At 39.1% G+C, this 25,193-nt stretch overlaps 2 protein-coding genes across 7 annotated transcripts in view; both read right to left on the reverse strand.

Moving 5' to 3' along the window:
- Positions 1 to 1,205: 1,205 nt before the first annotated feature.
- LOC101915966 (actin, alpha skeletal muscle B) lies at positions 1,206 to 20,797 on the reverse strand. Of its 3 annotated transcripts, none has more exons than XM_055813443.1 (9): positions 19,674 to 20,797; positions 16,381 to 16,527; positions 14,773 to 14,901; positions 10,477 to 10,587; positions 8,224 to 8,308; positions 6,836 to 6,997; positions 6,077 to 6,268; positions 4,529 to 4,710; positions 1,206 to 3,337 (listed from the first exon to the last, which is right to left on the reverse strand). In XM_055813443.1, exons 2-9 carry the CDS (start codon positions 16,507 to 16,509, stop codon positions 3,194 to 3,196), a joined length of 1,134 nt encoding a protein of 377 aa, XP_055669418.1. In that variant the 5' UTR covers positions 16,510 to 16,527; positions 19,674 to 20,797; the 3' UTR covers positions 1,206 to 3,193. The 3 variants fall into 3 exon arrangements, with proteins under 3 accessions (XP_055669418.1, XP_055669417.1, XP_027646694.1); XM_055813442.1 differs by having other exon boundaries at positions 19,617 to 20,797; XM_027790893.2 differs by having other exon boundaries at positions 16,381 to 20,797.
- Positions 20,798 to 21,006: 209 nt separating this feature from the next.
- The window catches only part of LOC101919211 (golgin subfamily B member 1), a 44,697-nt gene continuing 40,510 nt past the window's right edge, over positions 21,007 to 25,193 (reverse strand). For all 4 annotated transcript variants that reach the window (XM_055813438.1, XM_055813439.1, XM_055813437.1 and 1 more), the window contains 5 exons: positions 25,005 to 25,172; positions 23,984 to 24,081; positions 23,500 to 23,634; positions 22,454 to 22,568; positions 21,007 to 21,629 (listed from right to left, as the gene is read on the reverse strand). In XM_055813438.1, coding sequence (XP_055669413.1) covers positions 21,471 to 21,629; positions 22,454 to 22,568; positions 23,500 to 23,634; positions 23,984 to 24,081; positions 25,005 to 25,172 — 675 coding nt within the window. In that variant the 3' untranslated portion in view covers positions 21,007 to 21,470. The remainder of the gene's footprint in view (positions 21,630 to 22,453; positions 22,569 to 23,499; positions 23,635 to 23,983; positions 24,082 to 25,004; positions 25,173 to 25,193) is intronic.

Raw genomic sequence — 25,193 nt, forward strand, 5'->3', positions numbered from 1 at the left:
CCTTTGCCCACAAGGTCTACTTGATATGATACAGTAAAACCATGATTTATCATGAAACTCAAGATACGTTAGTTCAGTGGGGAGGTGTCTTCTAAGTCTGAACTTTCAGAGCTGAAAGAATTTCGGTTTGCTGTTTTTTAAAGAAGGTATTTATAGCCTATATGGCTGTAGGGACGAAAACCTGAGTGAATATTAAGCATGAAAAATCTACTAATTAGAAAACTGAAATGCAAAGCTGTTCTCCAGAACCAGATGTGGGCCGATGGCCAGATTTGACCAGAGGGAACAGGTTTCCCAGAGAAGTTGTGGATGTCACCTCCCTGGAAATGTTCAAGGTGAGGCTGGATGGGGCTTGCAGCAACCTAGTCTGGTGGAAGGTGTCCCTGCCCCTGGCAGGGGGGTTGGAACTAGACGGTCTTTAAGGTCTCTTCCAACCCAAGCCATTCTATGATCCTATGAATGTTTAGCACTGGTGGCACTGTTGATATTACACAGATATCACCTGTAGAAGCTCTTTCAAATTTAGGATGCTTATTATCAGTCCACATAAGATTGCACAGTAAGGCAGGCACAGGTATGACCGAGTATAAACATTAACGCCTCCATGGGTTTAAAGATAATCTTAAAGTGAAATGGTAGCCAAGGAGTAGTTGGGAACACCAGGTGAGTGTTTAGAGAAAACCACAAACTATTTTCTTGGCTATGAGTATTCCCTACGCTTAGTTCCAGCCACTACAGTGTTCTGCACAACCACATACAGAAAAGCAGAACTTGCATGGTGTCTATGGCAATTTCCTCTCAGAGAAGCAGGGATTTGCCAAATCACACAAACAGCTTAATAGTTTTACTTATTTTTATCTGTATTTGCTCTTAGCACATAATTAATTCTATTTTCAAAATGCCTGTTAATTTTGAATAAGATTCCACATGCAGATTGTTAGGGAGGTATTCAGAGCATAATCATGCTCTTCCACACTGAAAAAAAAAGTCAGCTGTGGGATGAGGATTCATATTCTAACACTGAGCCCCAGCTGTGCCAGAAGCTAGAGATGCCAACCAAGAACTGAAGATAATTTTGTTGTGGAGAATGAGAGGAGACCTGGGGAAGGGAGGGAAGAAGAAAAGCCCAAAGAACTTATTCAATTATATGCAAATGCTGTAAACATGTAACTCCCTTGCCATCTAACAAAAAAAACCCCAAAAAAACCACAACAACCCACGCTTTTAAACATTTTCCTTTTTTTCCCTGATTAACAAGCTGTGAATATATACTAAAAGGATATATTAGAAAAAATAAAATTGAAAACCTAAAGAAGATCCATCATTTTTAATACTGAAACAAGGACAAGTAGATTATTAGCAAAGTGAATAGAATTTTGCTTTGATACTACAGGGGACTGCAGACGTAACTCAGGTCCAGAGATCTGAGTACCTAGGTTTATCCTCTTGAACATCACACCTACAAAAAGTCAAGATTAAAATGTAAGTTATGTTGCTTAGGCAGGCAATAAGGTCATTAAACAGTGCTATTCCTATATGTAAGTTGATTTATTATCAAGTTGATTTATTACAAACTTTAGCAGTGAGCAATCATAGAAGTTGAGACCAAGATAATAAAGCAAAATCCACTCAGAGGCTGAAAAAATTGTAATGATTTACATTTGCTTAAGAAGACATGGATACTGGCAATTTGAACTGACTGCTGTTCAAAAGTGGCAATGAAGGGTAAAATAAATCTCTTTTACTTATTAGGTAGTGCCAGCTACAGCAGACCTTTGAAAAATCCTTCTCTTACAGGTCTTTCAGCTTTTACCATTAAGAGATTGCTTGCATAAGGAAATGTGATCACCCTGAGCTGGAACAGTAGTAAGCAGTAGTAAGAAGATTCTTTAAAATATCCCCTAGATGTATTTTCAGAAGCCTGTAAATCTAACTTACATCTTTCCCCCATCTTTGGAAAGAGGTTGTTCTATTTACTGGCAAGAACTTGACAGGTCTGATTTAAATCATGAAATGCACATCAAGGCTGACATCACATCAATTCAAAGTCTACAGCATCCAGAATTACACGGAACACTCCTGGTATCTGAAACAGTAAAACCTTCATAGCTGACTCTCACCTTCATACAGAACATTATGAAAATCTGTCATCCAGGAAGATATTTAAGTTGGTGTTTTGGTATTTTTTAAGTAGAAACTGTGAAACTAATCTGTTCTCATTTTAAAATTGCTTAGCTAAAAAACTCGGAGGGAATGAAATCTTTTTCATAATAAAATTAGAATATAAACTAGTAATTATTATTTTATCTTTAACAGATAAATTAGCCACTATGAAATCAATGTAAATCACAGCAGCCTTTACATGGATAATTACACTTTTATTGATCCAATTAAACCCAGAGTATTTAAAAAACATATTCAAAAGGTTATTATTTACTCTGCAATCATTAGCTTGGCTTAGCATAGCACATATATAGCAGAAGTAAATGAAACATCAGTTAACTGCTTAGGAAGATGAAGAAAGCAATAATACATCCAATAAATTAACCTGCTGTTACATGTAAGTTCAGAAGTACTGCAGCTTGTTGAAGCTCCTTACTGGTGGGGAGCACTCGTCACAGGGAGACAACAGTGTCCTGCCAAACAACTGCAGGAGACCAAGGAAAAGACACCTGTACAAGCTCCACTGAAACAACTGGTACCTATGTGCATATCAGTACCCACATAAATCCTCTGTATCGTCAGTAAAATAAACCCCCTTAGAAGAATCCTGTGTACCATTTAACTGCATAAAAGAAGCCTTCTCTGATACTTAAATCTTGCCTTATGTTTGAGTTTGAAAGAATCACATATGTGCACACTTCAGGCCTGCCATCAACAGCACAGACTAACACACGGCAGCACTGTGTGCCACCTCCTGGAAGGCAGTGCAACACAAACACAGCAGAGAGGGAGGTCTATAAAAGTGTGTAGTATAACTACTGTTAATAATCCTGGAAAACACCCATCACTGAAATATTAGTCTCATTTTAGCATCAAAAATTAGAAGTAATTTTCTAGTTCAAATTACATCCATACAGTGTGGTTTTTTTAACATGTGGAAGAAAGCCAAACCACCCTCAGAGGTGAATGAAGGCAGGTGATGTGGAGAGAAACAGCACTACTTATCACTGACGGTACGCGATGGAAGTATTCAAAAGCACTTGCGATGGACAATAGAGGGGCCAGCTTCCTCATATTCATCTCTACTGATCCACATTTGCTGAAAAGTGGACAGAGATGCCAATATTGAACCCCCAATCCAGACAGAGTATTTACGTTCTGGTGGTGCAATCATCTAGAAGAGAAGTGCAATCTCTTGTAAATAAAGTGACAACCAGATAACACAGTAAACATCTCTTTGGATGGCGTAACTAAGTTAAAGTCTTTACATCATAGAAGTACAACTCCAGTGAAGTCAAGCACCTAAGAGGTAGGACAGCTGCCATATTTTGTCCTCCCCCTCAAGTCAATAGAGATGCTGTAACGTTACTATGAGCAGACAAATACGGCAGCCCATGAGATACCTGCAAATGGCCCGTAACACAGCTACCAAACCAACTATAAACATACCTGAAAGAAAATTAAAGTTTTGAAATATTAACCTAATGTGGTTGTAAATAAACACCACTGGGACAACACTGTATAGAACGGTCTGAACGTGTGTTTCTTTAATGATAAAGGAATACTTTGAGGTAAAAAAACCCCAAACCCATAATGTTGAGATAGACTAGCATTGTGTATCTAGCTATGCACTAGACGTAGAGCTAGAAGACCTCCTGCTGATTCACCCCTTAGCGACCGAATTGTTAAAATATACTGGATGTTCCCCTGCTTCTGCATGCTCCTGTTTCCATTCCTGTCATGCCTGTTTAGTGTGTATGTCTGCTGCCTGATGAAAAGGGCCTCTCTAGTTCACTACACATTGTCTTGAAAGGGTCCTTTCAAGTAGCTAACAAGCTGCAGACTTTGTGTGCTGCTTGGATTTTGGATTTATTCTTTCACCCTTTTCATTAATGACTTTCACTCATAGCTAAGCCTCGAAGCCTATAGTATTTCCAGTGACTTGCCAAGTTGTTCATGCCCCCTTCAGTATTTATAGCTCCATCTTCTCTAAGCTCCTCCCTACCTCTCTTGTTGCTCTGTGGTGTCTTTCAAGTAGCCCTTTTCTCCCTCACAGCCCTATTTCACTGGGAATCCAACAGGACTCTCTTCCTTAACTGTTGTTTCACATTCTCTCAAAATAACCTCATCAACTCCCATGGCTTCAGCAACCATTTTTATTCCAGTACCTCTCAAATCACTCCTGTAATTCTGCTTTGGCTGATAGGAGGAAAAGAGGTGTTAATTAAGCAGGCTGTACAAGGCTCTCCTAACATGGCAACATGGGATGCAAGACCTGGACATTCTCTTATGGACATTTTGATTTGTTTATAACATCCAACTTTCCAAAAAAGCTTCTTTTCTAAGTGTAGGTGTTCAAAATTACCTTAATCTTCATAGTACTTGGAGCCAAAGCTGTAATCTCTTTCTGCATACGATCACCAATCCCAGGATACATCGTGGTTCCTCCAGAGAGGACGTTATTAGCATAGAGATCCTTACGGATGTCGATATCGCATTTCATAATACTGTTGTAAGTGGTTTCATGGATACCTGCAGATTCCATCCCTGAGCAAAAGAAGTTTCAACATGTTATTTTTCTTTGTCCCCTTCTTTTCTTACTGTTAAAGCGAAAGGAAGGCTCACTAGTCCAAGTTGCCTCCCTTAAGAAAACTCCAGGAAAAAAAAAGCTAAGTGATGCTTAGGAGAGGAAGGACAAAGACAGGACATACTCCTCACCTTCTTTGTAATCTCAGCATAGTAATTATACAAGCAAAATACACTTGGGAGGAAGAAAGATCCCTATTATGATTTCATACTGGGTTTTATACTTCCTCAAGTAAAAAAAAAAGTTAACATTATTCAAGGAAATATTTTAAATGAGGTAGTACTGCATTAGTTTGCCATTTTTATAACATTTTATGATGCTGTTAGCTAGAAATAGAAGCCCACTTGGCACTTCAGTGAGCTACCTTGCTTTTAAGGTGTTAGTTTAATTTGAATGCCAGTACAGTGAAGTTAACTTATGGTACCATCATTTGCTAAAGAAAAGGAACACACCAGATACAGTCCTGGGGACACAGTTTGAACTTTAACTACTAAACTTTTTGACTAGCTTACGACACACATTTTGAAAAAGATCTGTGATCCAGGTAATCCTGATTTCCATCACTTTGTTTCTGATACTGACCATTGCCGAGCACCACTTCTGACCCCTGATGCGCTGCTGACAGCCAAATTCCTCTATCCTGCTGATGTTCAAATACAGAACTTGGAACTATACTAATGCTTGAAGAGTTTCCTTTCTGCATACAAACATAGCTAGCTGTACCTTTTAGTTTAATGGAAATTGTGCCAAACTGCCTGCAGCCATTTTGCTCAGTTCTCAAGTGTGGAATTTAAGTGGGAAGTGGGAAATTTGTGAGGGTAGCATGAGTTACCACATAAACTGTCAGCCACCCACTGAATAGAATAGAAATTGTAACACTACAGATAAAACTACCGGAAAATAATCTACAATTTGATTTTGTATGAATAAATTACAGATTAATAAAATAAAAAGATAAATGGAAGCAGTATTCAGATAAAAAAACCCTACATAATCAGCAGTGTGCAGCTATGTATCAGCCAGTCAAGATAAAAAGCATGATCTTCTGAGAGTACTCTAAACTGTCATCTTAGAAACTATACTGCATTTACAAGAGATTGAAACTATCTTAGAAATCAGATATTTCTAAACTGAGAGCATCTTTTTGTCCAGCAGTAGCAGCAGAGTCCATAGCTTCCAAACAACTGATTAAGTCAAGAGAAGCTGCACATTTCTAAGGTCATTTGAGAAAAAATACCTCAGCTCCTACAGCTGAATGTTGTCTATGCTTCCTGAAAAAATAATTTCATTCTCTGTCAAGTCTCTAGAAAGAAAGTCCTGTCCCACCTATGAAGGATGGCTGGAAGAGAGTTTCTGGGCATCGGAACCGTTCATTCCCAATGGTGATGACTTGTCCGTCAGGAAGCTCATAGCTCTTTTCAATAGAGGAGGAGGAAGCAGCAGTTGCCATTTCATTTTCAAAATCCAGTGCAACGTAACAAAGCTTCTCCTTGACGTCTCTCACAATCTCCCGTTCCGCTGCAGACAGCCAGCAAGATTTTAATTAACATACATAACGACAACCAGGACACAGATTTTCTCATGCATGTTTCCCTGAGTTCATGATGGCCATACAGTTCATCGGATTCTGACCTCCCTGTTGTCTCAGCCACATTCTGTTCCCTTTGCACTGCCCAATTACCTCATTACCAATGCATTACCTCATCAGCAAATAAAAGATATATCGTACTATGGAATACCATAAAGATTAATGTTTACACATATGATGTAAACCTTGAGGTTCATCCCTTACGAGCTACCAACTTTGTTCCTTTGTCTGTGGAACATGTATGATCAAACACAACAACCAGTTATATTTGTCAGTGACTCTGGATTTCCTAATAAGGTGGCATCCTCGTCCCTGATGCTCAACATATATGCTGAAAGCCAAAGTCAGGAGGATCCCATTAGCTGACATGAACCATTTTTCCTGGGCCAGCCTAGTATAGGGATTTTGATGCATCTCGCCAGGTACATGCTCCCTGCATGATAAGACAACTAACAGAGCAAACATATGCAAAGTGCATCCAAAGCACAGCTCATTACCAGTGGTGACAAAAGAGTAGCCTCTCTCTGTCAGAATTTTCATGAGATAGTCAGTCAGGTCTCTGCCTGCCAGATCGAGTCTCATGATGGCATGAGGCAAGGCATAGCCCTCATAGATAGGCACATTGTGTGTGACACCATCCCCAGAATCCAAAACTATTCCTGGAACAGGAAAGAAAAGGAGAAGCTGGTCATTTCCCACTGATACAGGGCCTCCACACACTCCATACTCTTGACTGAAGCATGCAACAACAAAGATGTTCACATGACTATTGCTTCTGTCATTTCTGTAACTAAAGAGATGTTCACGTGAGACAAAATCGTTAGCAGCAACTGCATTGGGGGGGGGACGAGATGGGACACAACATTCAGCAGTTTGATTGTACTGTTCTTGCTGAACAGATTGCTAGCAATGATGATCTTACATGTATGCAGAGGCTTTCATTACAGCCAACCCCTAGCACTTTAGAAATATAAAATAACGTGCAAACTGTAAATAAAAATCTATCTATAAAACTAAAAGTTTGAATCTGCCATTAAAATAAACCATCCCACCAGGGAAAATATAACAGTGATTTGTCTGTGCATAGCCATGTCATTCCTGGATAGGAAATGAATACATGTTTTCCACTCAAGATGAATAAGGCATTTTTGATACCAAACATGCATACAAATAGTCACATTTTAAACATAAACCAAGTATTTATGATAATTATAATTTCTGTAAGCTAGCAATGTTTTTATACAAAATTATATTGTGGCATCAGGCTACAAAGACAGACGGTATTTTAATTTTTCTCAAAGTATATGAAGACTGAAGAGTTGCTAAGAAGTAATTTACCATCTTAATGCTTGATCAGCCTCTAAATGGCAATAAGAGACCTCCATGCCAATTCTAATTAATGATCGCTTAACAGCAGACATCATTATCTGACTGAAATCTGAAAACTTTTAAGTGAAATATTTCATCCAGCTAGTGAAAGGGGTGTTTTTTTCCTACTGGGAATGGAGCTTAATGATAGAGGTAGGTCTAAAGGAAGAAGGAACTGCGAGTTTGGAGCAATCTAGTGAAGATACTGCCTCTTCTCTATGCTGTGCAATTAAGGGCAGTATCAAACTGTACAGCCTTTCCACTGTTCAGATAGTTGAGCTGTAGCCGCTTGAGTTTTTGAAGCACAAAGTCATAAATCTATACCCATAGCTGCCATGAAGTTGAAAAAACTGAAGAGGTACTTGCACAGCATGGTGGGAAGTATTCAGTCTCCATATGGCTATCAGTTCTTCTCAATACACAGCTGGTGCACCATAATCACCATCTCTCTGTGTGTGTGCATGTACCTCCACGAGAGAAGGACAGGTGGAAAATACCACTCCCAGAAAAGACTCACCAGTCGTTCTTCCAGATGCATACAGAGACAGCACTGCCTGAATTGCTACATACATTGCTGGCACATTGAACGTCTCAAACATAATCTAGAATGAAGAATTTGAAAACCTTTAGGATCTATGCTTTAAAAGTATCTAAAGAGACAGTTTTGTTTTGTTTTTTCACAAATACTGGTTCTTCTGGGAACAGCACATTACACTTTCTTTAGAATTTCATTAAAAAAAACCAACAAACTGAATTCAGTGGATATCTTTCCATTAACCTCAGATTAGGTCAGTTTTACTGATAATGTTAATTGAAGATGACACCTTGGGCCTGATGGCAGGACTCCAACAATGCCACAATCTAAGGGAGTGTGTGTATACATACACACACACAAATGTATAGAAGACACAGCTGAAAGAAGCCACGAGGAATAATCTGTCTATTCCCATCTCAAGGAAGAATTAGCCATTCCTGACACAGTAATAAATTTCTGTCTCAGAAATTCCTCTGCTGGAACATCCACAGATTCCTCCAGCAAACAAATCTAGTGATACACTCTACTTATTGTTACTCAGGGGTTTCTCGGTGTCTAGCTAAAACCTCACTTGGTCTAGTATAAACCCATCACATCTCATTCTTCCCCCCCCCCAGCAAATACAAAAGTTTATCTTTTTTTCTCTTTATGGTGACCTTAGGCATATTCTCTTGTCTCATCCCCCACCTCCTCTAGTCCTAACAAGCTCCAGTTCTTTCCATCTCTTGTGTCAGATACACTGCAATTTTATCTGAGCAGATGGAACATTTGTTTCCAGCTGGACAACCCTATGCACTGTATCCTTTTTTAAGCCAATGCCACCTACACTGGGCAGTGCTACCCCATCACTAGTGGTGCTGCTGTAACCACGTTTCATAGAATCATTTAGGTTGGGAAAGACCTTTAAGAGCATCAAATCCAACCATAAACCTAACACTGCCGAGCCCACCACTACACCATGTCCCTCAGCTCTATGTCTACACATCTTTTAAATACCTCCATTGATAGTGATCAACAGTCACTGTTGTACCCATCAGAGCCACTGGCATCAGGGAGTTAAACTTAAACTTTGGATTTCATAAGCTAATACCTTTGCCAATGAAGTCTACTTTTAATAAAAAGTATGCTTTCAATTAAAGAATACATGAATTACCGATATTTCATAGTTAATTAATGTAATGAATTTAATGCAATCAGTAATAAACAACAGGCCTTTAAACAATCTCGAAAACAGGATTTACCATTACAGTGTAATGACAGAGAAACAGTCCCAGACACGTCTACTGTATGAACCACACTTCCTGGTTGTTATAAGCTAGGCTTTTCTTATGGTCTGTTGTTGTTTATTATCTCCCAGTTGTATTATCTCCTAGTAATGCATGCTGTCAAGCTCACTACTTAATTAGTTTATTTACACTGTTGCTAAATTGATGCATAATCTTCCTATTAAATATATGCCAAAAGTGGGCACAAAGGGAAGTACAGAGCCACATCTAATTTTCCCAGGTGATTTTATACCTATACTTGTATTTAAATCACACTTACTTCTGGTTACATCACTGGCTAAATTTATAATGTGGACTTCTGGCCAGAAGGCTGCTCTAAAATATGCAAACCTCAGAGGACAACTTTTGGTTCTGATCTGAGTTTGCTAAATCAGACCGAGTATGTCACAGGCAGAAACATCTAGCAAAGCATCATTTCAGTTTGAATGGCCAGAGGCAGGCCCACAAAAGGCATCACTGACCCAAAACTCATACAGAAGTGTGATTCAGCTGGTACATGACCAGTGTTGCAGGGCTCGCAAACCTCACTTTTAAATCTGTCAACGACCTGTAACTCCATCCAAAAAAATTACATGAATCCAAGGTCAACATTATCGACACACCAGAACTCGGCATCAGAAGCCACCTTCGCCTCCAGCTTCCCCACTTCCAGAATAAAGCACACATGCAGTCTAATGAACAAAGAAAATTACTTCAGGCTTTTGAGAGACTAGTTATGTACATGTCACAGCCACACACAACCACGGAACAGTGCAGGGCCATCCAGAAAACTGCTATGGCACGAGCAGCACAAACTCCGGCTCTCGCACCATGGCTTAGCCAGCACACTAACCCACACCAACCCCAAGGGGTTACCTCCCAAATTAAGGAAGATGACAACCCAGAACTATTTACATTTTTAGCTGCTTTCATGCAGAAATTATCTGTGGCACAGCACTCAGATGGTTACCTGAGTCATTTTTTCACGGTTGGCCTTTGGATTCAAGGGGGCCTCGGTCAGCAGGACCGGGTGTTCCTCCGGTGCAACCCGGAGTTCATTGTAGAAAGAATGATGCCAGATCTAAAAATGAAAACCGCTTTAGAAAAGTGTTCTGAAAATTGTTTCTTCTGTCCACAGACCTACACAGAAAGCTTTTCAAATACAGTCTGAGTAATTATAGATTTAACATTTTTTTACAGACATTAAAATAGACAGAAAGCACACAAGGGTGAATCTGCCAAATTCAACTCTACTTTAGAACCCAAACCATTTGGCTTCTACTGTATGTAACAGCAGAATATAACCTACACAATGGAGTCCTTCCAGTTAGATCCCCTAAGGAGAGCACAGATCGTCCTTTCTAAGCAGGGACACCAGGGAGTTCCCCCCCCAGTGCTCTGATGCAGAGGCTGAGCCAGGCACTGAACTGTTAGCCCTGGAAGGACTTCTCCACTTGCAGCTGCTTGGAGACCGACCCAGTTGCAAGCCATTGCCAAGATGGTATTTAGAAATCCAATTATTTCACAGATGCGAAAGGCCCTCTATGACACAGATATTTCACCCAGTGAATCCTGAATCAAACTCTCATTCACTCAAATATCTTAGCGACAGTCTGTGAAGTACTGTAGCATGATTTTCATGTTGGAAGGTCCTACCCATATCAAACGATGCTGGCTTTGATTGTCTGAAGACTGGCTGTTAGGAACTGAAGGGCTGGTTTTTTTGTTGATGTCAGCTTGAAGGGAGACTGTTCAGTAACACGATGAACTATTTGTTACCTTCTCATTTAATTCTTTCCTGCCCTTATTTCCTTTTTCTCCCTGCCCCTCCCCCCCCCCTCCTTTTAGCTCAGCTTTGCCTAAGCCAACAAGCTTATTTCTGAGCAAAAAACATCAGGATAGTTTTATGGGTAAGTTTATTTGATTAATATCCTAGAAACAAGTATTACTATGTTCCAAAATGAACTTTAGTGGAAAAAAAGATATTCCCTAAATTGGAAGTACCTACAAAGCCAACACCTGTCCAGAGCTGGAATTACTCATTAAGAAAATTATCAGCCCTAAAAAAAAAATGTGTGTGTGTCCTACCCCCACCCCCAAAAAAAAAAAAATTTAAAAAAAAAATCAGATGTTTCCCAACTGGGGTTTGGGATGCTGGGCTATCTTCCATTTGAAGGTTTAGAATATAAAGAGAGAAAGAAGTTGAATAACACAGGAAGTAATCACGTAAAAGTTTAAGACAAAAATATAAATCAGATACAAGAGAATAACTGCCATTTCACACAGGAAAGCACTAAGGGAAGGAAACCTCCATGCTTGCATAATTAACAAAGTACTGGCACTTTCAGCAGTTAGAAACACACCTGAACTCACAAAGCTGGACTCTGCACAAACCTCGGGCAGTTTCCAGGTTTTTCTTCCAAATTGGGCACGATCAGCCCTTGTACGGCCTATTAGATCTGACCTAATGATAACCATGTTAATGGATAATGTTTCCACAAGAAACAAAAAAGGTTCAGTGTTGGATTTTATAGGTCATGAGAATTAAATGTCAGCAGGAAGCACAATAGCAAACAGAAATGATTGAGGAAGGATTATTCCAAAACTTATATTAAATGTTTATGTAGTCACCAGAGCCAGAAAACCCTCCATCCCAATGCTTTCCCTCCCATACATCGTCAGCTCAGTTGCTGTGAATAGATTAACAGTGATGTACAATGCCCCGTATTATTTTCCAGCGGAAAACAGAGCAGTCCCAATTTGAATATTGTGAATTGAAGCACAGGAGAAGAAGAATGCTTCATTTCATTGCCTACATGTCCTCACCATCCATTCACACGACAGTCTGTGCATCCTGCAGCATCCTAGCTCTCGCTTTCTCCCACACACATGCACACTTGGCCTAATCTTTTGATGACCTCCCTCTTTTTGTAACATGGATGGTTGGGCACTGCACTATTATGCCTTTGTCCCTTTTCTGGCACGTTACCCAGTAATTCTCTTGTTTCTTCTGCATCATGATGCTACATCGTGATGCTTTTAGTAGTATGATTACCAAGCACCGGAGAGAAATCTGTGGTTCAGACCAAAATCATGCAATGGTTTAGAAATCTTGAAGGAGAAAAAAATATATATGTATGTATGTACACATATATAAAAGATAATTTCATAGCATCAAAACTTTAGGAATATCATTTCAGAACTACTCAGCCATAACAGTGTGTGCGCATGCATGTGCATGTGTGCATGCATGTCTGTTACAAGTTGAGACACATGATTGAATCAGAGAAGCCTGTATATTAAAAAAACAAGCTTTTTTCCTTGCTTGAAATAATCACAAAGGTTAGTAGCACTGTTTCTTTCTTCTTCCTTACCACTGCCTTTTCCTTCATGCTTATTTTTTCTATTTAATGCTCATCACTCCTTCACTTGGAGGCAGCCTCCACTTTCTGTCCCGCTCTGCTCCTGGGCTCAGCAAGAAGCCTGAGCACCAGTCAGAGTTGGGGCATCTTTGCCAGCTACTGCATGTTGCAAGCCACCTGTCGGAAGGTAAGTGTGGGCTAGGGCCCCGCTTTCACAAGTCATTCCTTCATCCATTTAAGTGACAAACAGAGGAAAAGTTCAAACTACAAGAACCCACATAGTATCTGACCATTACCTGAATTACAGCACTGCCTGAAGCCCCCACCCCATTACACCCTGAAACCAACCACTCTAACCATGAGTTTACACTACAGTAAAGCACGTGCCACCCTTTTTACCTTCTCTAATTCCTTTTCCTAACAAGACTGTAGACACGTCTGCTCTAGCATCTGGCATTACCCAGAGAAAGAACTGGTTATACATAGCCTGTTATACATACACAGGGTAATCTCCAGATGCAGAGACCAGTCGCTGAGGGAAGAATGTGAAATAGTGACCTCCCATTATTATTTTTTTTTCTCCCCTACAGGAAAATAATAATTTCTTGCTGAATGTAGACAGCAGGGATGTACGAGGTAAACTTTCTACTCCACAAAAACAAGCAAGGTGTCCTTCCCAGCAAGCAGTGCAATATCAAAATCCAAATACTGTGCTTCCATCTAGAGGAGTAGGTGGGCAATTTATTTCCCAATATGAACTGAGGAACTCCCATTGCTCCTGTATTAACTTTGGTCCATTTGTCTGGAACACCCTACACTTAGCAGTCTGGGTTTGTGAATATGACATAACAACTGACTTTAGGCATATGTATTGTAACTCTATATGCTACATCTCCTCAAGTGTGAGTATAGAACACCACCAGCTCTTCCTTGCAGTTGTATTTTCCACAGGAAAACATTACTAGAAGCCTTTGCTTGTGGTGTTTCCTTCCCATTCTGTTTCACCTGGAGACAGCAAGGGACCAAACTGCCATCCTGTCTCTAAGGAGGAGGTACAGTATTTCCACGTAGGAATTCAGGTGCTTCCGAGACCACAACATACGGGACATCGAGAAACACAGGAGAACGAGAGTGCCCCTAGGACTCTTCCTGCCTTTCAAGCTTCTCCCGAGAGCACACCTCATTGCCTGTGCCTGGTCTGGGACATCCTCAAGTGGGCATTTCACAAAGAGGTCATTGCACTGGCTGCATGCCAAGAAAGCCCTGCTTGATAGGGAATAAAGATGCCTTCTCAGCATTCAGACGTTAAAAGCTAACTGGAACTGGCAACAGAAAAACATGCTTCAGGAGAAAAAAAAAATAGCCCACTCTCAAAGAATTAGTATGAAGCCTCAGTATGTCTTTTCTTCTTTAATTAACATTAAGAATGTCATATGCAATACAACATGTGGGCATCACCCATCATCTTCTTCAGTTCAACCTCACATTTTTTGGTCCCAGCTTCAGTAATATATCTTTAATATTTCTCCGATTCACCTCTGATGAATCATCAGCTTGTATTTATTTTTTTTTTTCCACTTTAGCTACTTTCTATCATTATCAAATGTTCTGCCTCAGGATGAGCTTCAAGACCAAAAAGAATATGTATAAATCATAAAATACTTCTATAACATACAGCCAAATCTGACAAGTAATAAGCATTTATTCTTTAAAAGAAAAGTAACTCTATAAGTACCAAGAGCTGATAAGCTCCTGCACTAGCATACTCTACTACCCCTTCACCTATAGGCAATTACAAAGTCTTCCAAGGATTTTCCCTTTGGTTTGCAAGAAAGTTAATGGCAAATTGTACATCTTGGATAAGAGGATGCCTTAACAAAATTACATTTAAAATAAACACCCACCTTTTCCATGTCATCCCAGTTAGTGATGATTCCATGCTCAATGGGATATTTCAGCGTCAGGATCCCTCTTTTACTTTGTGCTTCATCCCCTACATAGCTGTCTTTTTGACCCATTCCCACCATAACACCCTGCAAAGTACATTACTCTAGTATTAGTGCAGTATATCACACACATTAAAGACAGAATATCATTTTTAAGTTAAAACTTCATGTGAAATACTGTATACATTACTGCTGTTCTAGAACGTACCCCCAGAACAGGCAAGGAGCTAATATGTGCATTTATCAGTGACCACTTACTCTGTACTAAGTCCCCCTATAAACCCACTAGGAAGAGCAAGGCAGCTTCCAAACCAAAGGAAGGCATCTCAGCCAAGGCAGGCATCCGCAAACCCATGGCTCTCCACAAGGGATGGGTCCTTTGTCATTCCACAAAGGAATAAAGGTAAGGAATTATAGGTGAAAGAGATATCTAGATTTACTGTACAGATTTAGTTGCCTTTTCTGTTAGGCAGCTTCTCTATTGCCTTTAAACAGAGAGATTCCCCCTTTCTGGAGGTGAAATGGTGTTGAAAAATATACGCTTTGCAAAAAATCATTAATTTATGTAAAACAGAGACAGATTTTCTAAAAAAAACCTCTATTATTAAATAAGAGTTTACTAAAGTTTATCATGTTTGCATTGGGAAGCCTATCATGATAATATAACAATATATAAGGTAAAATATTATTCATCAACTAGCATAAAAATATTCAATTTTTCTCACAGATTCACTAATACAGTGGCTGAGCTGCTTAACTGCAAAATTACACACCAGAAGACAATGAACAATTTGAGAGGTTAAGGAACGGACATTTTCAACAACTGACACTCAACTTCAATTCATAGAGGTGTTCAAAATGCGTAGTATTTCCTACCTGTCCACCCAGGTTTATTTAGCTCAGCAGAAGACCCCACAGAACTTCAGGGAAAGGTTTTTTTAACCCAGCAAATTCTGACTCGGATATGACTCAAATAAACAAATATCTGCATCTTCTATTTGTAAAACAACTGTTAGAAAACAAGGTAAGCAGAAAAACACCTTTCCAAGGCCAAGAAAAGCCACATTTATCCTTTGCTAGAAACCTTTTTTTGAAGTTTATTGGGCCATACTGTTGCTTAATGGAACAAGAAAAGGAACTTAGCACTGTTACTCATTTGGTTTCTCATGTTAGCAATGTTCTGCTTTTTTTTTTCTTCGTATTGATACAGCAAGTATTAATTGATCCAACAAGTTGAATGGTTTTTTTCCCTATAAGACACTTTTGTATCATTAAAACACTTAGGTTCTTCTACAGTCAGTATTTTTTTCGCTGATGAACACTTTTTTCCAAAGGATGAAATTTACCTCATAGTAATAAAGACACGCAGCTCAATCCTCTAGTTCCTAACAAGCTAAACTCCTACAAAGGCCAATGAAGTTTTGCCTAAGTCTGCTGCTTTCTCATTGCCATGTCTAAAGTCTAAAAAAAAAAAAAAAAAAAAAAAGAAACCAAACCAAAAAAACAAACTCAACTCAAAACCAACCACCCAGACCAGACAGCACTTCCATGATGGTACCAACTGACCTGATGTCGAGGACGTCCAACAATGGATGGAAATACAGCTCTTGGGGCATCGTCTCCTGCAAACCCAGCTTTGCAAAGCCCAGAACCATTGTCACATACAAGGGCTGTGGTTTCATCGTCATCGCACATAGTGCCTCACAATTTTGGCTGCAAAACAGTAATTGGGGTGGGGTGGAGCAGATGGAAGGGAATAGGACGGATGTAACTCTTCATCATTTAGAGAGCAAACTGCTGTAACAATAATAATTTTGGAAAAGAATAAACCTAAACAGCAAAGTCTATGCTAATGCCTCGATCTTGCGAAGCATGTTAAGTATCCACATAAATTTCAGCTTGACTAGGTTCTGCTGAAGCAAATTAATCACGACATTCTGCCTTTGTTTCCAAAAGGGAAATATAGGGGGGTGGGGGCTGTCAGAAATTAGCTTCAAGGGCTCCTGTGATATTCTGTTAATTGGCCTCATGACCATGGGACAAGTTCAGCTAAAGGATACACATTCAGCTGCACTTGGACTTAAGCAAGCGTCACCCCATGTCTTCCAAGGCTGAATTATCTTCTAAAAATTTCATTCATTAAAAATGAATTGATCATACGGACCCACCAGCTGTAACATTAGTAATTAGATGGTAAATAAGATTCACTGAACACTCACTACTTTGAAGATCACAGTTGCTCCCCAGCGGCATGTTTAAATTTGCCTTCTTCTTGAAGGGTCATCATCAATCTTAAACAAACAACTAAAAATAACTCGCACCAAAAGTTTCAGGGAAGCATTTGCTGTGTGGTTTTGAACGACAGCTCCTCCGTAATGTGAAGTGCTCACTACAGGGCCTATTCCATATTTGTAAGTGGTAAATACCTTATCGAAGTGGTTATTCTGGGACACAGAACAAGAGGCAGCTGGCCCAGGAACAACTCCACTTCAGCAGTTGGACAACACATTGGGCAAAGTCCTGAACTCATTGAAATTCATGGCAAAACTCCCACCAAGCGAGGGCCTGAATTTCACCAAGACTTCTATTTTGGATTCCTTGGTTATTTTTAGGACCGTACGATTGCCTCTTTAGGCAGTCGAGAACAGAAGGTTTTTATTTTTCCTTCTCTGGCAACTTCACTTGGTAAAGGAAAGGTACTTCAGGAATGGGAAAGGAATGAAAACCACTTACTTGTCCAGCAAGGTTCTTGTTCCTAACAAAGCAAAAATGTATTAAGCATCATTTTTGCAATTAATGCAAACATGTACTTGACTCCTGATGGCATTCCAGTTCCACCAAAGCCCTACATGCGCAGGCAGGCCAGGAGCAGTGGCCACGAGCACTAGGGTCTGCCTTGCAACCAATTCATGCTGCCCTGTTTGTGGGGTTTAAAATTTCTCAGGCTCTTCCAAGAATGTCTGCAAGAATACCGAAGTCCCTGGAGATTTACAAACAGGAACAGTTTTAGAGTTTTTACTGCACAAAGTTCCTGCTGTTTAATCCTTTCCCATAGGCTTTACAAAGCAAGACTATGGCATGGCTGATCCCAATGCTCACAGGGAAATGAAAGCTTAATTCAAAAATATGACTTACTTTAAAATAAGAAAAATAATTTTAATTCTTGTTGATGTGCTTATGACTGGAAGATTCTTTTTCACATAAGGAAGCAGAATAGTTCTATCATGTACATTTGTTAACAGCTTTAACACAGGAATGTTTAACCATGAGTTCCAGTAGCTGGTATTTTTGAACATTTGTTCATGTTGCCATGAATTATTACTTTCTTCTAAAACCCTCAGGAAAAGGCTTTTCGAATGCAATAAGCCAAACATTTACCAGCAGCATCCAAGATTACAGAACTGTGCCCAGACTCTGACTCCATCAACGTAAAACATAAGGAAACAGTTCTTAGAAGTATCAGAAATGACATCAGATGAGATACTAGAATTTAGAGAGTTTTAAAGTACAGAAATGTTATAAAGCTCTGGGAGCTCAGCATCGCTCCTTGGCTATGAGGAAAGCTGGAGAGAACCAAGACGTTTAATCCTACATGGTGAGAAATAATACCCCTGTTCATTCATACACACAGCATTCTATACGTAGCTTTACATGTACAACTAAAGTCAGTACAGCCATACTCAGAGAAACCAAATTCAGAGAGGAACCCCAGCTGAGCTGTACAAGTTACACTTTGAAGTGCTGGCAGCAGTTGCTTACACTTTTACGCACTATTAATTAGATTCCTGCAAAGCCACCGACACTTACTAGTAAGTGTCAAATTGCTGAATTTGTTGATTCCCCAACCCCCCCCCCCCTTTTTTTTATTATTTTGCTTTGCTTCCACTGATTGAGTCATGTCATTGCTTTACAGCTGAATTTATAGGTTTAATAATCATTTTCACAAAGCAGCTATTTGGAAGTCTTTTCACCAGATAAAGCTCCTAAATAAATTTGCTAAGTTTGCTTTATTTTAATTTCTAGTTTCAATTGTTTCTAATTCCTAGTGCAAAATTTAATAAAATTAACAGAGAAATACTTTTTTGGTTTCTGCATAAGGCCCAACATGCAGACAGAAAACACTATGGAACTGTTCTTCCAGGGTTCAAATAGACTAAGAAGGTTTCCTTGCACTCTACTGATCCTTCCAGCAATGAGAAAGGTCTGCACATTTCCCTGCCACCATGCAGTCAAACCTGAATTACTTTCCACCAGGAGACCCTTTGGAATTCCTTCAAAGCCTGAGGCAAGCAGCATCCGAATCCAGGAAGAAGTGTGTATATCCCCACAAGATCTCCGATCAAGAGAAGCAACGCATTAAAATCATGAACTACAACATGAGAAAAAACCCTCAGGGCAATACTTACCAGGAAATGGTGATGATTTGTAAAAGCCTCTTTGTAAATACCATGATCTCACCTTCCATTACATTTATATCAGCTTCTGGAATGGAGTTCACAGAGTATCTACACATGTCAAGCCATTTATGGAAACTTTTTTTTCCAGTTTATGCTTATCACAGTGACAGCACAAAGGCCTGGATAAATTAGGGCAGAATTTCTAACGTCTCTGGATCCTCTCCCACTCACTAACTTGCTCTGCCTCACCAGAGGGTTGTTTTCTCCCCCCAAGACAAAAGTCCCTCACACTAGATGAGTAAGACTGGAAGGATTTGTAGGTCCACTGTTGTCATCTGAAAACATGTTGCTTCATTATAACACAATTAGCTAAGAATAGCTTGCTATCATTCTGTTAACACCCACCTTCAAGCTGGAAAGGGAGAAGCCTTAACATGTACAGTACTCAGGTTTCAACTGTACCTGGTGGTTGTTTGTGTGGCCCAAGGCTGAAAATAGCTGACTTATCTCAGCGTTTGGGTGACACCACGGCTGAAAACAGGGACTGAATCAGCAATCAGCCATTCCAAAGAGATGAGCCATTACCATTTTACACACACACACACAAAAAGACAATTCTATTGGAATATATTTGATTTATATAGAAATTCAGACCTTCACCAGACTAAGAAATAGGAAAGAACCATCAAAAGAAAGTTTACAGGATTTACCTACAGTGCTAACTACAGCTGGCAGTATGTCCTACTCCACATGACAAACACAAGCGATGCAGAACATCAGATACAATTTGGTAAATGTTACCTCTGCAAATGTAAATGCCAGCCAACCCCTCTTTCTTAACTGTCACACAACTGTGTGGCAGACCTCGCATACAAAAGTCCTTGGACCCTAAACAGATAATCCACTAACATCTCTTCAAAGCCAACCTCGTGTCTGCCCATCAGTAAAACCAACTGAATCCTTCTACTTCCATACTCATTACGTTTTTCTTTTCCCACACGATTTTTGGGGGTTTAGCCCAGCAAACAGGAAATCGAACAGCTACTCCTTTTTTGTGACTGTATGTCTACTCCTTTAGACTCCGCTTGACTGTATCCCCCCACTTCATACACATGTGAGTGGAAACACAGCGAGAACAAACACCAACAATGATACAGGGCGTAAAAACAACCTTCCAGCTTCCACTGGTACAATCTTCACAAATAAACTATTTTTTGAATCAGCGAAACAGCTGTGCAGTTTCAGGGAACATTGTAACAAAACACAGATGTATTAACAGGTAACACACATCTACCACGTGTCAGCAGAAACTGAATGCAAATCCTGCTTCTCCCAGCCTCTTAGTTAAAAATGCACCCTTTATGAATTTGTACCTCGAAGCCCAAACATGTGACCTATGTAAGGCTGTGTCTTTTTAAGATTGAATTTCATGTGCTGAGCAGCTCAGTAACATTTTGCCCCAAAGACAGGCAGTAACTAAACCCACCAAGACAAGAAGTGCAAGTGAATTAAACAAACCCAAAAACCAAAACAGAACAAACAAACAAAAGCCATCAACATGAGAAAGCTTACAGAAATTGCACATTTAAACAAGAGTAAAGGAATATAATAAGTTGAAGACATTCTTCATGTCATCTCAATTCTGAATCTTTGATCATTGCCTTACCTTATTACCACATATATATCTGTGGACCTTTTAACAGCCTTTACAAAACGTATGGCCAAAGAACAACTTTCTTAATTCTTTTATTTTCAGAAAAAAAACAAACCAAAGCAAACCAAAAAAAATCAAAAATCCAGTAGTTCTTCCTTTATTGCACTCTATAAAACTTCTTGTTATAATCAAGAAGTCAATAAACAGCAATAGCTGAATACTCCTTTAAAATTTATAGTTTAACTCTTAAAATAAAATTTATATAGAAAAGATATCATTTACAACCCATTCAGTAGTAATCAATCATTATGTACTCACAAACATTATTAAATACCTTGTATGCAGCAGTTTCTTTATAGGGCTGAGGGGAATATTTTCTCCTTAGCAAATATAATATTCCACAGTTAGAGCAATTCAAGTCGACTTTGGAGCAACTGTGATATACAGAAATTTCTTTTAAGGAGCTCAAGATTCATGTAGCGTAACAAGAATATATACAACTGTGTCCAGTGCATAGCTTAACAGCAGCATGTGAAAAGTCTATCATCTTCAATTGGCACACCATCACCTACAGGGAAATAATTCATCCAAAAACCGCAGTGTATTCAGAGAACACCAGTGAGGCACAGTAAAACAACAAGATGTAGTGTAACTAGGTATGTGAGGAATAAATAGCGGGATTTTGCTCTGGAGGTCAGCAGCTTAGAACAGTAAAGACTTCGCCCTCGAACCCATCTTCGGAAGGAAAGGGCTCCTCCCTTCATCTGGTTACAAAACAAAGAACATCAAATAAGTAATCATGAATACAAGTCAGAAGAAGCTCCACTGCAACTTCGACTTTTTTTTTTTTTTTTTTTTTTTGCCTCCGATGCAGCAATGGGTGCCACAACACAAGCTGTAAGCACGAATGATTCAAAGACCAAAGAAAACAGCATTAATAGAAGGGGAGAGGAATGGAGTCAAGGTATTTGTGTATGATGTAATTATACACATATACTAGAGGTGAAATTGCCTAATTATATGCACACACATTTTGTTTAATGGCCACATGTGTAAAATAAATACCATTATTCACATTTTAATTTGGACATATGGAATGTGTTCTATGGCATGGTTTACACAACTGCCTGTATTTGCCGCACCATCCAAAACCCAAGCAGAAAGAAATTAAGGACTTTCTTTTCAGTAAAACATAGTTTTGCTAGTAGTTTGCTACTTGGAGTGGATGCCTCTACAGCCCACCCATCTCCACAATACCTAACGCAATGAAAGAGTACTTCACTCTCAGATTTTCAGAGCCAAGGCAGATTAGACACATAGCTGTTTCATGCCAGTGTTTACATATAAAGAGGACAACCCAAAATTGGGGACTTTCAGTCACTCAGAAGGGAAATCTGCACTCCAAAAATGAATGACAGTAGAAAGAAAGGTATAGCAGAGGGAAGACAGAAAAAAAAGAAAGGGGTAGTGTGAGGGACACCGTGAGCTGTGCCACCTTCAATCTAGTCTGCAACCAGCAGCATGCAATGCTTACACTACTTTGAAGTAGTTTATAATGCAGGGTTTTTAAAAGCTTTCATTTACTTACCTTTCGCACAACGACATGTTCACTAGGATTGATGATTAAGGCTTCCCTTTCCTCCTCAGTTTCCATCTGAACAGTGTATTCACTAGGTAGAGACCTGTAACTGCTTACTTCAAATCTAGAAGATTAAAGGCAGACAATGGAGTACTGAATTACCTCCTCTTTTAAAGTACTGAATTCACATAAACAGTATTTTGTATACTTACCTTACTGGGGGAAAGTCCCCACAAAAAGCAGTAAGACTGAGTTTATAATGCCATGTCTTTTTCAGTTTCTAGTTACAATCTATTCTCAAGGTGTTTCATTCATTCAGAATAACCCACACCACCACTAGCCAATTGAATAGTAATTTTCAGATGATGGCAGTGATGGGCACTATATAGGCAGACTGATAATAGTATTTTATAATAGTATAATATAATAATAATAATATTTTAAATCTAAACAGTGGCTGTGCTAAAGGTGCTAAATATGTGATACTTTTGTCTAGCTTGAAAATAAAGAACTACCACTGACTACAGAGTCCAATATTTGAAGCAAGACATTAAATAAATAAAAAAACAATCCCAAAGCACATAACATTTTTTTGATCCATAGAGTTAAATCTAGCTTTTTAACACAGTTACACATGCATTCCCATTGCTTCCAGTACTGCAGACCCACAAGCAGGTTTTATTATTTGTTTGTTCTACTTGTTCTATTACTTACTCAGAAACCTAAGGAAAACCTATCACTAATCTCACTAAAAATAAAAGGCATAAACAAAAAACCTGGCACTCCTTTTTCCAGTTCTATAGTACACTTCGCATTTACTCCAAGCATAGAGTAAATGAAAACCTCACCATGCATTTGTCCAAGGGGAAACAGAAGCGAAAGATGGCTTTGGCTCTCTGAACATGCAAGTTATTTCATACCCCCGTAAGGGTTTAATGCAGCAATCTAACTGTCACATACTTCAAAAGTGTAAGAAAAGAAAAAGATCTAAGTTTTACTGACGCTTTTCTTTCAAAAGAAAAACCACCCATGTTTTAACAGCAGGAGTATTTCACCTGTTACTTTGCTCCTCAGAGAGTCCAAGAGCCTCTTCTGCAGCTTCTCTCCTCCTCTTCTCTTCTGACAGGGTTTCTGTCAGCTGTGAGAGAGCCTGCTGCACTGAATCATATTGTTGCTCAGTCTCTGCAAGCCTATGACAAAATGAAATATGAAATCAGTATTTCACATACTGAAAGAATTTATTCTTTTTTATTAAGAAACGTTCTCTTTTTGTGATAAAGACTTAATTATAATGAGATGCTTTAGCTTAGATATTGAAATAAAGTCACCAGTAAGTATATATCTTTACAAAAAAACCCCACAAACATTACCAGATGGTAACAATTCAAGAATATGACTAGGATTCATTTAATCCACTGTAAATCCACTTCTTTCCCTTTTCCCCTGAAATGCCTTAGAGGGATACAAAAGCATTACTTTTGCACTCACAACACAGCTGCCAGGAAAACAATATTGCTAATACATGCTCTCAGTCCTGACCTTTTTCTGAGTTCACTGAGCTCCATATTGTCTATTTCAACAATAATCGCAGATCTTTCCTGTGGTGCTCCAGGGGGAACTTCTGCTCTAGTTTCATCCTAGAAAATATTATAGAGGAAAAAAGACAGTCACCATTTTTCTATTTGCTAAAAAACTTTATTTCAATTAAAGAAGCCATAAAAGCACCACAAAAGTGGAACAAAACATTCTTTGTGCCATTTAATCTTTTAATTTCTGGAGTTGCAGTTTTCCAAACCTGTTTTCTAACAGCAAGTTGATGAGGGATACTGCCTGCGTGTGCTGCAGGACTTGAAGGACTCATGTACACTGCATAATACAGCAATCTCTGAACAATGGCTGAAGTGAGAGAAATGCAGCTACGCATCCACATAGTAGTATTGCACTGACCACAGTTTTGCAAGTAATGTAGCTATTCAGTTATTTTTTAGTTTACAGTTCTCCTTGTTTGTGTTTATTTCTGTTTATGGAAGCGTAAGGGTTGCTTTATATACGTACCCATATGTTATTTTAAGGTATTATATTAATTGTTACTGAATAACCACGGCAGTACAGGAAAACTTTTTAGAAGTGAAAAGATCACAAAGGAATAAACTTAAGAGACGTGTATGAGGGGTTGGCAAAGGGTACTGAAATGCTGAACTGGCCATACAGATCTCGCTTCTGAAAAATATTACTCAACTTGCAAAATGATTCATGACTGATGTGAAATTAGCACTTTACTGACCCAGTGATTAGTGATCAATTACCTCTGCCAGGTGTAGATCAATTAAAAAAATACTTCAAAACAACAAAAAGCATGTATAAACAGCTTCCTTAAATGATAAGACAAAACCAACTGTCTTCATTGTTGTAAAGCTGTTATCTTCAGCACATCATGGGCTAGCAAAAGTACTGAATCAGTACAACAAAAAGATTTACTTCCTTTTTAGCATGAAAACCAGAAAAGCGTAGGCATGGAAAAAAAAAAAAACCCTGAAAACATTTCCATATATTTGTTTACCTGAACAGTGCCTTGGAAAGATGTCACTTGCATCGTCTGATACTCCCTCTCCAGTCTTAAATAACGATTTTGCAAGTCAGTGTAACGCAGCTGGTTATCCCTTAGAGTCTGCGAAAGAGTCTTCAACTGGGAAGACAAGACAGCATTCTCTTCGGCTGACTGCACAACCTGAAAGACATTAACATTTAA

This window comes from Falco peregrinus, chromosome 9 (genome assembly GCF_023634155.1).
Source record: "Falco peregrinus isolate bFalPer1 chromosome 9, bFalPer1.pri, whole genome shotgun sequence".
Classification (NCBI taxonomy): Eukaryota; Metazoa; Chordata; class Aves; order Falconiformes; family Falconidae; genus Falco; species Falco peregrinus.

Coding starts and splice junctions, on each gene's coding strand:
- LOC101915966 (XM_055813443.1), bottom strand. CDS start 16,509: ATGTGCGATGACGATGAAACCACAGCCCTTGTATGTGACAATGGTTCT. Junction 6,998..8,223: donor TGCATCTGGAAGAACGACTG/GTGAGTCTTTTC, acceptor TTCCTGTTCCAG/GAATAGTTTTGGATTCTGGG. Junction 3,338..4,528: donor CAAGTACTATGAAGATTAAG/GTAATTTTGAAC, acceptor CTTCTCTTCTAG/ATGATTGCACCACCAGAACG.